Source organism: Pollachius pollachius (assembly GCF_949987615.1).
Source record: "Pollachius pollachius genome assembly, chromosome: 7".
In the NCBI taxonomy this organism is placed as follows: domain Eukaryota; kingdom Metazoa; phylum Chordata; class Actinopteri; order Gadiformes; family Gadidae; genus Pollachius; species Pollachius pollachius.
The window spans coordinates 3,179,057-3,192,125 of NC_136940.1; the positions used below are offsets into that span (position 1 = coordinate 3,179,057).

General features: G+C 41.7%; 1 protein-coding gene across 1 annotated transcript in view; it reads left to right on the forward strand.

Annotated features, from left to right (window-relative positions):
- LOC307077825 (uncharacterized protein) overlaps nucleotides 1–13,069 on the forward strand; it is a 68,056-nt gene that overhangs the window by 11,042 nt on the left and 43,945 nt on the right. The window contains exons 2-3 of the mRNA XM_079739300.1: nucleotides 3,164–3,280; nucleotides 3,354–3,470. Of these exons, the coding sequence (XP_079595426.1) occupies nucleotides 3,164–3,280; nucleotides 3,354–3,470 (234 nt within the window). The remainder of the gene's footprint in view (nucleotides 1–3,163; nucleotides 3,281–3,353; nucleotides 3,471–13,069) is intronic.

Consider the following 13,069-nt stretch of genomic DNA (forward strand, 5'->3'; position numbering starts at 1 on the left):
TGAAACACACAGAGGTCTGTGTTTGAGGCGGTGGTGCCGAGCTGCAGAAGAAGGAACCTCTCCTTCTCTGGGTGTGTGTGCGAGAGGGCCCATGCAGGACACCGTACCACAGAATCAGATCAGGAACTTTTACATTAAGACAGATCAGTCACACAACGAGTTCACCTTTTGTGTATTGTTATCATAGGGCAAGGCATGACATTAAAGAAGGATTTATTATTAGAATATTTAAATCCCTGCATGCAGTTTCGGCTGCGGCCACTAGAGGGCGCAGTGAGCCTCTGAAACATCACAAAGTGCGCCTATGGAGTTCAGCAGATGATTCTACTTCCTGTTTCTTCAGTTGAAATCCTCCAAGCTCAGCCGATGTTTCTCCAGAGCCCAATATATGCACCTGCTTACACATAGTAATGGAAGTCTTTCTTAACTACACAATAGACTACGGGCCTACTTATGTCTCTTACTCACAGGCTCTATATCAACTATAGCCTGTGATAGGAACCATAAATACACTTTATTACTACCTCATTTCAGAGGGTCTCCTGATGAGAAGTAACAAATAAAAAGTTTATGATTACTTCCCTCCTCGCTGTCTCCACAAACTACTGGATACTGAATGACTTCACGTTACAATGTTGGTACACTGCACTGATTTAGTGAGACTAAAGGTGTGTGTTGCTGAATACCAGCCTGTAGAGGGTGTAGCAAGATGGAGGAACACAAGAATCCAACTCAACCAGATTAATCACTGAAGAGAAAATAACCCTGCTATCATAGAAACATAACCATTATTAATGATAACACTACATACTGTATACTATGCTGTTCAAGGTCTGTTTTCTCCTCAACACCTTGTAAAGCCTTTAAAGCTGTCACATCAGCAGCTGCAGTCATGTAGAAATGTTCAATTTCTACATGAATGTTCAAATGTTCCAAAGGATCCACTTTGATGGCATAACAATCCAGTCTGTATTTCATTAAGTTTCTGCTTCTGAATGCTGAATGACACCACGTTAGAATGTTTGTACGCTGTGCTGATTCTAATGAGACTTAAGGTATTCTGAATGCCTGCCTGTAAAGGGTGTGTCAAGATGGAGAATTAAAAGCACACAAAGAATCCAAGCCAACAAGAACACTCATACAGTAAATATGCTGTTCAAACTCAATTACTTAATAACAATCAATGATGACAGTTCACACACTCTGCTGTGTGTCACTATTTATCTGATGATATATTTACTGTTTGGTTTCATGGCTAACATTCTTTATATTTACTCATAAATTGTAAACATTTTGGGACCCCAGTATGGAAAACTAATAGTTCAAAAAAGGACCAAACAGTCAAATGGTTCCACTGTTTAATACCCTTGGATATTTAACGTGACCTCATGCGGCCCAAACACATGGACAGTATTTTGAAAGTAGTCAGAAGTGAGAACAGAGAACATGGTATTTAATGCCTGAATGCATTTTGCAATCAATTTCAATTCAATTTATTTAAATTAAATTTTATTTGTATAGCCCTTAATCACCATTACATTCTCAAAGGGCTTTACAGGCCAAATATTTATGACATTTGTGTCGTTTTGGCAAAGGTTTAGCTTTTGCTCCAATTTGTGTGTAGAATTCAGCGAAAATTAGCAAAAGACTTCGGAGCTCTCTGTCCATCGTTCATATTTTAATGAAGTGATTATTCGTCATCAGTGAGTGAGGTCATGGAACAGCAGCATATAGGAGGCTAGTCTGAGAGGAGTATGAACTGGGAGGGGAACTGGTCCAACTGGTTCACAGCATCATTTCCTTGTTATGAGTTTTGTGTGGCTCACTTCATTACAGCAGGAAGAAGACTAAGATACTGTACTCAACTCTGATCCCTGATATATCATACGTATGCAGAACTTTAAATCTTATAAGTAGGTTGATGTTTAGGAGCCCAGCATCACAATCTTTACTCTCAGAGCCTTTAGAACCGTGTTAATGTTTGTCTCCGTTCCTAACACTTAACTTGTGTTTTCCTTTTGTGCTTTTGTGTTATGTTTTCTTTAGATTATTTGCTACTATATTCTCACTGTATTAATATATTCTAAATTATTCGGTTCTCAGTCCAAGTTCAGTGTTTCCAGGTTCCTGCTGTAAAAGTGACGTTGATCTCAGAGAGGGAACCTGTTTGAATAAAGGAATACGGGTCAGAACATCAATACCTGTCCCCATGTTGAGGGCGTTTCGGTCCAGGAACCAAACAGAACCCACATTTGGTTTTAATGGAGAACGATTTAAATTTAAACATTCACTGTAACGAGTAGTTTGAACTGTCTCATGGACTGTGTGTGTCTGTGTTGTAATGAGGTCAGTTTGGTTGTGTTGTGAACTTTTACTGTGGAGTTTCAGTACAAACTGTAGTGAGGTCAGTTTGGTTGCGCTGTGGGCTTTTATTGTGGAGTTTCAGTGTGAACTATAATGAGGTCAGTTTGGTTGTGTTGTGGACTTTTATTTGGGAGCTTAATTGGTAACATTAGTTTCTTATTGAAGGTTATATAACGGTTTAGAACACTGATCTGTAGACTATTGATGCTTTATTGATTATGATCTACTGGAAGAGAGTTCAGCGTTTCAGAAGGGAAATAAGGAATCATCCTAATCTTGATATGTATGAGATCCATACATACATAGTTATAGTGTGTATGTATGATATCTAGACATAGATAGGGAAAGAGTGTGTGTACGATCTAGACATAGAGTGTTAGAGTGTATAGATTTAGACATAGATAGAGATAGAGTGTGTGTGTGTGTGTGTGTGTGTGTGTGTGTGTGTGTGTGTGTGTGTGTGTGTGATCTAGACATAGAGAGTGATAGAGTGTGAAAATTAAACAGGAGGAGAATAGGAAGTTGTCAATTTCACGCTCGCTAGTCAAACAGAATCCACAGAAACAGTATGTAGTTGTGTTTGTGTCCAGGTCTCCAGTCTACTATGGATGAAGAGAGAGAGGAGGGGTGTCCTACCTCTAAAACAAGTCTGTCTGGGGAACATGGCCGCCAGAGCAAAGCTAAGAGGTAAGAAGAGGATCTCTCCCCGTCTGTGACTTTGATCCATCTCAGAGCCCAGCAGTGATACATCATGACTCCATCCTTAGTCTGAGTAACTGCTGTGTGTGTCGTGTTGAAGCCCAGAGCAGCAGCAGAGAGCAGACTCCCCTGGACCCAGCTGTGTCTCCATGAAGAGTGACCGCTCTATGGATGTACCTGGCACGTTTAAAGAGGGAAATCCGTCTATTGAGAAGAGGTGAGGATTTATCAGAGATTATAAATATACAGCATCCATCAAACATCAATAAATCCTGATCTTGTTTTTCTAGAAGAGTCCAGCAGGAGAGAGCAGACTCCCCTGGACCCAGCTGTGTCTCCATGAAGAGTGACTGGTCTATGGATAGACCTCCTGAATTTAAAGATGGACGCCCCACCACAAAGCAGAGGTAGGAGTTTCAAACAGAAGAGGATTTATCTGACTTAATGTAAGCAAGTCAAGAAAAATAGATCCAAAGTGTTTGTCTGTATGTTTATGTGTTTGTGGGCTTTTTCTCCACAGACAACACCAGGAGAGGTCAAAGGTCACCAGTGCTCAGTCAGTACAGCAGCATCAAACAGAGCTGATCAAGGTGTTTCCAACAATATATTTCCTTTAGCTCTACAGGAATATTAGAAAGCATCTCTCGTGGTGCTAATAGTCTCCAGGCATTCCTCTTTAGACCAGTGGGACGTGAATCCAAGACAGATGTATCTGATGTCCTCACTTAGTTCAGAGTAAAGTTCTCATTAATGTTTGCTCTGTTCCAGAGGGCTAAGGAGCGTGCACACGCTTTTCCAGTCAAGGAGCTGAAGGGCAGTAGACACTCTTATCTTGAAAACAGAGAAGAATTACTACTTTTGAAGAGCGGTATGAGATTCTTATATGTTCTGCAATTATATTTAATAATGTGAGATTTCTACATTTCTACCTTCAATTTGGAGATCTTTCCAATTCTGCGTTAAATGGTTTGGTCCAGATATGTAGGGTTATTGGGGGGGTATCCGGTTAAATGGTTTGGTCCAGATATGTAGGGTTATTGTGGCGGTATAAGGTGAAATGGTTTGATCCAGATATGTAGGGTTATTGTGGGGGTATCAAGTTAAATGCTTTGTTCTAGATATATAGGTTATTGTGGGGGTATTAGGTTAAATGGTTTGGTCCAGATTTGTACGGTTATTGTTGGGGTATCAAATAAAATGGTCTGATCCAGATATGTAGGGTTATTGTGGGGGTATCAGGTTAAAAAGTTTGATCCAGATATGTAGGGATATTGTGGGGGTATCAGGTTAAATGGTTTGATCCAGATATGTAGGGTTATTGTGGGGGTATAAGGTGAAATGGTTTGATCCAGATATGTAGAGTTATTGTGGGATTATCGGGTTAAAGTACATTGAACATTATGCTGCAGATCAACTGCAGAATATCTCAGTGGAAGACATGCAACACTTTCTTGATATCTTGTTATATCAGCATAGCAAGTCACGAGTGATTCACTATCATTACACCAATCATATTGCCGCGTATATAACATAATAAACCTGAACATTTTGAATCTGTAACATGCATTCCTTTTCACAACCGGCTTCTCCGACAACAAGGAATGAAGCGACTAAATATCATGATGTTGATCATTTAAGAGGAAATATTGACATGTTTCCACTCAGGCTGGTCTTGTACAAATTCACATGATATCTTAAAAAATGTACCAGTCGACATCAAAATGCATCTTTTGCTGAAACAAGGGTAAAATCAGTCATGTTTGGTTTTCAGCATTCATAAGCATCGATATCAACCACCAAAGCAACAATGGAGATTTTTGCATTTGCTGGCGAGACCCGAAAGAATTTATATAGATTCGTAATAATTAATCTATATCAAAATATTTCATATTCCAATTAGAATGCTGGTGGAAGTTTGGAGAAATGGTACGAAAATTTGCAGATCATTTTTGTAAAATTTCATACAAACCATTGCATGAGGATATTTTGTTCCACTGATGTCACCATCCAATCAGTGTTGTCTTGTGTTCTTTTGTCATTTAGGATCTGCTGCTGTTCAGTGCCAACATAAAATCAAATCTCACCTTAAGGAGAGGTTCAGGTTCATGTTTGAGGGAATCGGTGTAGCAGGACAGCCAACACCTCTGATTGACTTCTACACAGAGCTCTACATCACAGAGAGAGTCAGTGGAGAGGTCAATAAGGAACATGAGGTCAGACTGATTGAAACAGCTTCCAAAAAACCAGCCAAGGAGGAAACACCAATCAGATGTGAAGACATCTTTAAACCCTTACCTGGACAAGATCAACCAATCAGAACAATATTGACAACTGGAGTGGCCGGCATTGGAAAAACCGTCTTAACACACAAGTTCACTCTGGACTGGGCTGAGGGCAAAACCAACCAAGACATTAATTTCACATTTCTCCTCACTTTCAGAGAGCTGAATTTAATGAAAGGGGAAGACTTTAGCTTGGTGGAACTTCTTCATCACTTTTTTATTGAGACCAAAGAGGCAGGAATCTTGAGATTCGACAAGTTCCAAGTTGTCTTCATCTTGGATGGTCTGGATGAGTGTAGACCTCCTCTGGACTTCCAGAACAAACCGATCTGGACTGATGTCACAGAGCCGACCTCGGTGGACGTGCTGCTGACAAACCTAATCAGGGGCGACCTGCTTCCCTCCGCTCGCATCTGGATAACCACACGCCCTGCAGCAGCCAATCAGATCCCTGCTGAGTGTGTTGACTGGGTGACAGAGGTGAGAGGGTTCACTGACCCACAAAAGGAGGAGTACTTCAGGAGGAGATTCAGAGAGGAGAAGCTGGCCAGCACAATCTTCTTCCACGTCAAGACATCACGAAGCCTCCACATCATGTGTCACATCCCAGTCTTCTGTTGGATTACTGCTACAGTTCTGGAGGACATCTTTAAAACATCCAAGAGAAGAGAAGAGATGCCCAAGGCCGTGACTCAGATGTACATCCACTTCCTGAGGGTTCAGTCCATACAGGAGGACAGGAAGTACCATGGGAGGGCTGAAATAGATCCAGACTGGAGTTCAGAGAGCAGGGAGATCATTGTTTCTCTGGGAAAACTGGCTTTTTACCAGCTGGAGAAAGGCAACCTCATCTTCTACGAGTCAGACCTGGCAATGTGTGACATCGATATCAGAGCAGCCTCTCACACAGGAGTGTTCACCCAGATCTTTAAAGAGGAGTGCGGGCTGTTCCAGAACAAGGTGTTCTGCTTTGTCCATTTGAGCATCCAGGAGTTTCTAGCTGCCCTTTATGCCTTTCAGTCCTTTATCAACACTGGTGTCAATCTGCTCTCAGAAGAACAACCAACCACCGGGGAAGATAAACTCCTCCTCCTCTACCAGAGTGCTGTAGACCTGGCCTTACAGAGTGAGAATGGACACCTCGACTTGTTCCTCCGCTTCCTCCTGGGCCTCTCTCTGGAGACCAATCAGATTATCCTACAAGGTCTGCTGGGACAGACAGGAAGCAGCTCACAGACCAATCAGAATACAGTGTATTACATCAAGAAGAAGATAAATGGAGATCTCTCTCCAGAGAGAAGCATCAATCTGTTCCACTGTCTGAATGAGCTGAACGACCGTTCTCTAGTGGAAGAGATCCAACAGCTCCTGTCATCAGGAAGTCTCTCCAGAATACCCCTCTCTCTTGCTCAGTGGTCAGCTCTGGTCTTCATCTTATTGACATCAGACGAGCAGCTGGAGGTGTTTGACCTGAAGAAATACTCTGCTTCCGAGGAGGGTCTTCTGAGGCTGCTGCCAGTGGTAAAAGCCTCCAAAACATCTGTGTAGGTTCACCAATAAAAGAATTACACTGCACGAAACAATATACATACTAGAAAATAAAAGTTACATGTGTCTATATATGTATATATATGCAATACACAAAATATAAATAATACTACAATAAAAATGAATATTTAAAACCCTTTTCAAACACTACAAAAAATCTTTCCAATATTCAATATTTTTCATAATTGACATTTAAGGATCTAATGTATTGAATAGTATATTTTGGTTAAATTAATAAAACATTTCTAATAAAAGATTTCATCACAATTCCTTCATTAAGTAAAAGACACAATTTATTTTAAACACAGTTCCTAACATGTTCTGTTTATTTGTGAAGGCTGAATGTCTGTCATCTGTCAGAGAGATGCTGTGAAGCTCTGGCCTTAGTTCTCAGCTCCAACTCCTCTAGTCTGAGAGAGCTGGACCTGAGTACCAATGATCTGCAGGATTCAGGAGTGAAGCTGCTCTCTGCTGGACTGGGGAGTCCACACTGTACACTGGAAACTCTCAGGTCAGTTTTACTCAATGGTCAAACAGTTACACCACAAGTTCCATATCAGAGGACATTTAACAGATTTACACCACAAGGTTCACTATCAGAAGACATTTGACAGTGTGTGTGTGTGTGTGTGTGTGTGCGTGTGCGTGTGCGTGTGTGTAGCTTGTCTGGCTGCCTAGTCACAAAGAAAGGCTGTGATTTTCTGGCCTCTGCTCTGACCTCCAACCCCTCTCATCTGAGAGAGCTGGACCTGAGCTATAATTACCCAGGAGACTCAGGAGCTGCGCTGCTCTCTGGTGGACTGGAGGATCCACGCTGGAGACTGGACACTCTCAGGTATGGAGAGGACAGCTCACCACTCAGGGACAATGTCTCCTACAAGGATTCAACCCTTTGCTAGATGAAGTGGTTTAAACACAGCTGTAACTCATGTTATTGAGAAAGTGATGAGAGCATATGATGAAGGTGAATGTTTCAACATGCTGCTCTCACTTTGTTTCCCCCCCAGTTTGGAGCACGGTGGAGTGTGGAGGCTGAAACCAGCTCTAAAGAAATGTAAGTGTCTGTTTAGTTTGATTCTTCAAAACACACACTAACTATTGAGATGGATAGTCCATCCACACAGCAGGAGGTGACGTCCGGTCATTCATTTACATTTACATTCAGGGCATTTAGCAGTCGGTTTTATCCAAAGCGACTTACATAATTACATTTGTCATAAGAAAGTGAAACAATATATCGCTGTCGGTACATTAAGAATTTTCATAGAAGCATGTGCAAAGCACCAACAATCGCCAGGTTAACCCGTTCCCCGTATTCAACATAGATATCTATGATGGTTCAAATGTGGGCTTGTGTGTATCTTTCTGTGTTTATGTATATTGTGTATGTTTGTAGGTGTACACGTCTGTTTATGTATAGTATGTATGAAACAGTTATACGGTACCAACATTTAATTTCCAGCCTGTATGTGAGCCCAGCTTGTTCAGTCTGTTGTTTACATTGGTACAATGGATGAGTATTGGAACCTTTCCAAGTCTAATATCTTGAAGATCAGTAGAGTATTGCTTGGATATTCCAGAGGAGATATCACCTTGTTTTGATGTGTGTATGTAATAGCGCCCTGCGCGGGAATGTTTTCTTTATCCTGCTCCTGTCCGCTTCCTCTGAATCTCTGACCATTGCCCCCCACATGTTTCCCTGGCCTGCATGTCTTTGGACGTGGTTAGGGTCCCGTGGGACCCAGCGTGTCTCGCGAGAGCACAATTTGAATTTGCCCAACAATTCACTCTGGGAACAAGCAATATACTCACTCCCCGATTCCCCTGGCCCAGAACATTAATCAATCACATCGGTGTATCTGATATAGGCGGGCCGAAAGCGTTGCTGTTTTACCGACCGGTCTGGTTACGTCACCTGTGTATTCTTCTGATTAGTCGTAGTGTTATCCAATTGCGTGCAGTAATATTTTCAAATGCATGCTCGGTGCCGCCCCTTGAGTTGGGCCATTTTCATTACTCGTTGCCAGACCCTACAGCTTTCTAAATGTGGGATTTCCAGGCTAGAATACTCCACTAAAGTAGCTATCATACGATAATATTTAGACTTTCTATGTTAATGTTTGAAGAGTAGATGAACGTGAAACAGGACCAGTATAAGAAGAATGCAAGACAACAGCACAAGTGCTGATGATGATGATGAAGAATGGTTTAACAGCTCATCATGTCTTGTTCTCCCATCAGATGCCTGTGAACTCACACTGGACCCAAACACAGCCCACAGACTCCTCTCTCTGTCTGAGGACAACAGAAAGGTGATGCTGGTTGGAGAGGACCAGTCATATCCTGATCACCCAGAGAGATTTGACTTTCCCCAGGTGTTGGGTAGAGAGGGTCTGACTGGCCGCTGTTACTGGGAGGTAGAGAGGGAAGGATTGGCTGATATAGGAGTGACATACAGAGGAATCTCAAGGAGAGAAGCAGGTCGTAAATGCTGGCTTGGAGCGAACAACAAGTCCTGGAGTCTTTGTTGTTATGATAAAGGTTACTCTGCCCGGTACAACGGTAGAGGAACAGACATACGTCTCTCCCCTGCTGGCTCTAGAGTAGGAGTGTATCTGGACCGGCCTGCTGGCACTCTGTCCTTCTACAGAGTGTCCCCAGATGAAGGAGGGTCCTCAGACACACTGACACATATCCACACCTTCAAGTCCACCTTCACCCAGGAGGACCTCCTCCCTGGGTTCAGGCTATTGAAACGTGGTGCCTCAGTGACTCTGTGTCGGTTGTAGCAACACAGACACACATGCATATATAAACACATACACACACATTTATGAATACACACACATATATGAATACACACACACACACACACACACACATGCATATATATAAACACACACACACACACACATGCATTCATGAATACACACGCATATATGAATACACACAAGACACACACACACACACATGCATATATATACACACACACACACACACATGCATTTATGAATAAACACAATACACACACAAACACCCACATATATTAATACACACACACACACACACACACACATGCATATATGATTACACAAAAACTCACATGCACACACGTTTGCATGTAGGAATACACACATTCCACACACACATATGCATCTATGAATAAACACACTACAAACACACTTTCACATTCACACACAAATAAACACATGCATGTACATTTAAGTTGATTTAAGTACATGGACTCAACTATACTGCTTTTTTGTGCCTCTGAAAAATGTTGGCGTGATAAACTATGAAAGGAAGAAACTTTTATAATGTTCCATAGGGCTAAGCAGGGTTTACAAAGACTATATTTCTAATGTAAAATGTATTTTAAATATTGATTGATTGTAAATCTAGACTTGTTTATTCTACAATATTTTGTATATTTTCAGACATTATCAGTTTCAAACTAAAGGGCTCTGATATCAGTTTATATTTTGATAAGCCTAACATGGAACCTGATTTAAAGCAGATTTAATATTATATTCATAATGAAAGCAGTCTGAGAAAAGCTATTGATCATGATTGACTTTAAACAGTATTGATACATGTTCCATACTCGTTAAAGATATTTACACACCTGTTTATGATTAGTATTGTCTGCTGCTTCTATTGTTTGAGTCCTAGTGTTTTTTGTTGTACTGGTTAATAAAGCATAATATTAATAAACAACTCAGTGGATCAACTAAATGTTGTCGTGTGTTCAGCAGAGGATCAGTTTACACTTGAAGGTCGGGGGTTCACTAAATAAAAATCCAAAACAGAGGCTTCATCTACACAAACATTAATAACCAGGATACCAGCCAGTGCATTTCCATATCAGACTCATACGCCCGAAGAGTGACGGAATATGGAGAGAATTCTAGAAGCGACCCGACAGGAAACAGACCCCAGCTACTGGCGTCGCTCCAGAGATGATCCTTGCAGGCTGGTTGATATACCACCTCCCCCGTGGCGTCTAACAGGACCCTGAGCGTCCATGTTGAAACAAACAGAGGTCTGTGTTTGAGGCGGTGGTGCCGAGCTGCAGAAGAAGGAACCTCTCCTTCTCTGGGTGTGTGTGCGAGAGGGCCCATGCAGGACACCGTACCACAGAATCAGATCAGGAACTTTTACATTAAGACAGATCAGTCACACAACGAGTTGACCTTTTGTGTATTGTTATCATAGGGCAAGGCATGACATTAAAGAAGGATTCATTATTAGAATATTTAAATCCCTGCATGCAGTTTCGGCTGCGGCCACTAGAGGGTGCAGTGAGCCTCTGAAACATCACAAAGTGCGCCTATGGAGTTCAGCAGATGATTCTACTTCCTGTTTCTTCAGTTGAAATCCTCCAAGCTCAGCCGATGTTTCTCCAGAGCCCAATATATGCACCTGCTTACACATGGAAGTCTTTCTTTACTACACAATAGACTATGGGCCTACTTATATCTCTTACTCACAGGCTCTATATACACTCTAAAGGTAAAGTGAGACACTGTCTCACTTCACCCCACAACATTTGTCTCACTTTCCCCCACCACCACCATTTTAGAAAAAATGACCTCTGTTAGTAAATCAGGCTAATCTTCAGCTAGCATCATCACATGGTTTTATATGTTGGTAGTTCATCAACATGTATGATATAAGTTTTTCTACCTGAATCAATTTGCTTTGGCACAACAGTTGATTAAGTTGACAGCAAGAAAATTTACTTTAACATGCAAAAAATATATTTTTGTGAAAAAAACATGCTTACCACAGCACCAGGATGTTCTCTCCTTAATGGCCAAGGGGAAATGGGAGGGGCTTGAAAACATAATGGTCACATGACCACAAATGTGTCCCGTTGCCTAGATACAGGGGGTGTCTCACATTACCCAATGTCTCACATTACCCCGTTCTCCCCTATCCTGTAAAACTTATGCGTTTTGTTAGTCTTATTAAAACGGTTTGTGCAACCAACCGCACAACAAGACATGATTGCGGCTCTAGTCGCTCTGGTCTCTTTCTGCATGACATGCGCGTAGATCGGGGAGTGACGTAGACTGACGATCCCTCAGAGTCCTCGGTTGCTAAGCGACGTCAACGTCTTTGGCGGACTATTTCTCTGCTGATCAACACTACGAATGCTGGTAACAAATAAATTGTAAAAAGACACACCGTGTAAATGTATTTGGACATATGCAAAAGACGTGTCTAGTTCACAGTCATGCAGGCTGTGTTCAGTAAAATAAATAGCGATGTTTTAATAATTTTGATTGATTTCATACAAATCAACAAACCTCTCCCTGTGTCGTTGTGTGTGCGTGTATCCGAGGTGCGTGCGTGCGTGGGGGGTTCTTGATTGACCGATTTTCGAATATTATTCGAATACTTCGCAGCGAATATTGAATAGTATTTTTGCCAGAAATGCACATCCCTAGTACTTACCATTTTACATGAATGGCATGCCAGTGGAAAAACGGTAGCTCTCATCCTAAGACATATCCCGCTTTGAACGGTGAACTCTTTTCACATAGTAGTTATAAAAAGCTATTAAAACTACAAAATGACTCCATTAATGCAGGCTATGTGAAATATGCATGGACCTATTAAAGAAAATGCGGCGACGTTGGCTCAGCCTGGCTCCGCCTCTTCCGCTACGTAGCTAAGATGGCTGCCGTAGAGTACGAAAAATGTAGATCAATCCACACTTCACGGTTTGACCGTTTGAGTACACCATCCGGGTCCTCTCAGTACACTTCTTTTGGCCCTGGTCTTAATTGGAACGCCCTACGTACTCAAACTAAGTATAATGAGTGTGGATAGTATGCATATTGGAACACAGCAATAGACTATGGCTCTAAATCTCTGTTATTGATTAGTCAGACCTGTTTAGGTGGCTAGGCTAACTACCGTCACCGGAGCAAGTCCGGCTGTTTTCAAAAGCATCTGTCATTTCAAAAGCAACAACAAACAGGTCGCACATATCCTAACAACAGAACGGACCAGAGAAACGTATAAATCCCTTTATTTACAGCGTTATGTTGTGATATAGTGCCAATAAAGACCAAATATATATAGCTTTACATTTACGGCAATACTTATCTTGAAATTATACGGAGGAGGCGGGGCGTGCTGGTGTCATATGCCATTGTTGGGAACGG